This window comes from Argentina silus, assembly GCF_951799395.1.
Source record: "Argentina silus genome assembly, chromosome: 16".
NCBI classification, from domain to species: domain Eukaryota; kingdom Metazoa; phylum Chordata; class Actinopteri; order Argentiniformes; family Argentinidae; genus Argentina; species Argentina silus.
In genome coordinates, this window is record NC_139670.1 from 5,115,437 (window position 1) to 5,118,768 (window position 3,332).

A 3,332-nucleotide genomic window follows, 5' to 3' on the forward strand; every position below is an offset into this window, starting at 1 on the left:
GGATACCTTTATTCGTTTTGACAGAAAGACAACAATAGTATACTAATTACATGAATATAAAAAGGTTTTTTGAGGCACTACAGTGCAGTCTTTCCATCTTAAACAAATATGATCTTAGTGGTTCTGCTCTTTATTGACACATATGTACAGCCTTCGACATTTTTGTACAAATCTATATAAATTATTATGACCTGAGTTTCTGACGCGCACTCTGTAAACCACTGATCTACCATTATTCCCTATATCTATAGGCTAGTGCATCTACATGGTTTTTAGATCATTGCTGCAAACCCATATTCATGATTTAAAGCACATATGGATCAACTGCACAGGTGTGTCATTATTCTGTTATTTGTCCTGAAAAAAAAAATATAATTTCGCAATTGAATATTCATTTACAAAAGGGAATAAAAGCAATACAACTGAAGGGATAAATAATTTAAAAACCACGTCAGACGTTCTTTAAATACAACAAGTGATTCGACATCCCTATGTGCTTGTGTGAATTAGAAAAACGGAGTTCCGAAATATTTCCGTGATACAGTAGGCCTATGGTTTATTAGGGTTGCAGGGACATATGCGCTCAGCATAAAATCCAACAGAACCGAAGTTCCACCTTTGATAAAGGCCTAGTGGGCCTATACTCCCACACCAGTCATGAGCTTTTACTTTTTGGAGCTCTTTAAAGTCAGTTGATGTGGAAGCCGACAGGCCTCATATTAAAACTCTGGGTAAAGTTTGTTAATAAACAGCTCCGACGCTCTGCTGCGGGACTGGGTGGTGAACGGCGCCCGGATGCTGTAGATGGGATCCCTGTTGGTACCAGTGGCTATTATAGTCCTCCATGTAGGGGGGCGACGAGCTGAGGGACGGCTGCGGGACCTGAGGCCTGCTGGCCGGGGTAGTGTGAGAGTTGTTATTGTCCCAGACCGCCGGAGATTGCGGGGAGTTGCAGGCCATGGAGTCACTGGCGTTGGGGCTATGGTCGAGAGGAACTTCGCCGTTCTTGTACAGCTTCTTGAACTTGGACCTCCGGTTCTGGAACCAAATCTTTACCTATGATTGAAGAGATGAATGTTAATATGATGGCGATGGAATGGTCAGTGTTCAAACGTAGACCGTCTATAAAGGCATACATTTAGTGGGCCTAAATTACCTCAATCAGTAGCCTTATTAATCTTTCCAAATGGGAAAATACTATGTTCAATCTATTGCATTCAAAAAGAGTAACTGAGCTAAATGAGTGTCGCTACATTTCAAGGTAGGCGGTCATGAAACACTTGGCAATAGCGCTAAAAAGCTGAGAGCAATTATTATATAGCATGTAGTATTCTATAACATTATATTGTTATAATTGTCAAGGTAACCTATCTATAATGAGGCCAAATTAACATATGCATTTTCTACGCAGGCCTAATTGCCTTTTTTAATTGAGGTTTCACATAGCCCTTATCGATAGGCCTAGGACAACTCTAGTCAAACTAGGCTAGACATTACTCTACTAGTGACTATTTAATGAGTTTTGTCTCCATTAACGAGCTGCTTAACCTTCTGAATGTGTACCTGAGTCTGTGTCAGGCCGAGTTGCGCCGCCAGCTCGGCTCTCTCGGGGAGGGCGAGGTACTGCGCTTTCTGGAAACGTCGCTGCAACGCTGCGAGCTGGTAGCTGGAATAGATAGTCCTCGGCTTACGGATCTTTTTCGGCTTTCCATTTACCATACGAACTTCAGGCTCTGGTTCCTCTTTCACTGTAATGATAACAAAGGATCATAAGTATCTTCGAAGTATATCAAGCAACGCCAGTTATGTGGGCCTAATAATAATGATATAAATAATGATAACAACATTGCTATTCATAATTACATTATTGCAGCTATTATACTATAATAATGTTCTTATTTTATAATCATATAATTGGCCTGCACTGATATTATGTATAGGCTCGTTGAACTTAAAATATAATAATAATAATAATAATAATAATAATAATAATAATAATAATAATAATAATAATAATAATAATATTATGTATATGTTTGTGAATGCAGCATTATCATTTTCAGAGTGTCGTTCAAACTCCTACAATTATCACCTAAAAAAAATTGTATTCATCTTACTATATCTGTTTAATGATCGCAGTCATATCACTGCAATAATATTTTTTTTTTTTAAAAACATGATTGTTTTATGTTGACTCTTGATAACTGGTTATTCATTGCCTCACAATCAAAAGACGTCAATTAACAGGTTGGTTAAAACTTCGATATATAGTTTTCGTTTTCCTCTAACTTATAATAGATTCTACCATTACTATATTTCTCTAATTTAACAGAGAGAAATATAGGCCTATGACCTACTGTAGTCTAGATATTAATTTATGCTTCATGTTCTTATTTTATTTCAGCTATAATGTTCAACTAACAGGGGTAACACCAATGTAAATATTATGTTACGCAGATTCACATTATGCGTGTCTTTATGTAGGCTAAGCGTAGACAACCAGGCAACCAGATACAAGTCAATGCGTACAGATTTAAATGGTACATTTTTCACTATTTCTAGTGCGGCAAAGTATAATTGGATGGCCATTATCAATGAATCTCAGTTTTACCTGAGCCTTGGGGTGACGCCTGAAGGTCTCTGTTGTAATGTCCATATTGTCTGAAGGAATTCGTGTAAGGGTATTCAGACTTGGTGGGGTAGGCTCCTGCTGCCCCCATTCCATTCAGGTTAAATTGGTGATGATAGGAGTTCATTTGTTGTCCGTAGGCTTGACTCTGGTAGTATTCGTGATGGCTGTGGGCCGTCTGTCCGCTGTAGTAGCCCATGTCCGTGACCGAAGACTCGGGTAGAGTCGGAGAGTCCTTCGAGCTCGGGTGGCAACTCATAGATCCGGGTATATCGGTCAAAATATTCGCTATCTTCTTCTCATAAGCCTGCCCCACGCTCATCATGGGTCGCAGCCCTCCAAAGAAAACACGGAATCTCCACTGTAAAAAAAAAAAAAAGTCGTAAACGATGGACGTTTGTGTTGTATGCTGTTCAAAGGAATCGACGTTGCTGAACAGATGTGCGCCCTAAACGCAAGTCCTTGGAGAGCCCTTGTCCCTTCAAACTCCCTCAGCTGCAGTAACTTGGTTGTGGCAGCGCTCTTCCCCTGTGAAACTGTGTTATAGAGCGATAGGATGGATGCTGCCTTCTCATTGGCTCCAGTGAAGACTTTTCACCCCCCCCCCCCTTGCCCTCAAGGCGAAATGGTGGCGCACTGTAGAATCTTACCCTCGGACAAAAGTGCCTCTACATGCATGCCTTTTGGCGCGTCAAGTCTGGCT

The 3,332-nt window shown here is 40.3% G+C and overlaps 1 protein-coding gene across 1 annotated transcript; it reads right to left on the reverse strand.

The window, feature by feature from the left end:
• dlx3b (distal-less homeobox 3b) lies at positions 1 to 3,129 on the reverse strand. The gene is made up of 3 exons (XM_083688034.1): positions 2,612 to 3,129; positions 1,564 to 1,748; positions 1 to 1,056 (listed from the first exon to the last, which is right to left on the reverse strand). Exons 1-3 carry the CDS (start codon positions 2,952 to 2,954, stop codon positions 742 to 744), a joined length of 843 nt encoding a protein of 280 aa, XP_083544160.1. The 5' UTR covers positions 2,955 to 3,129; the 3' UTR covers positions 1 to 741.
• Between the last annotated feature and the right edge of the window lie 203 nt (positions 3,130 to 3,332).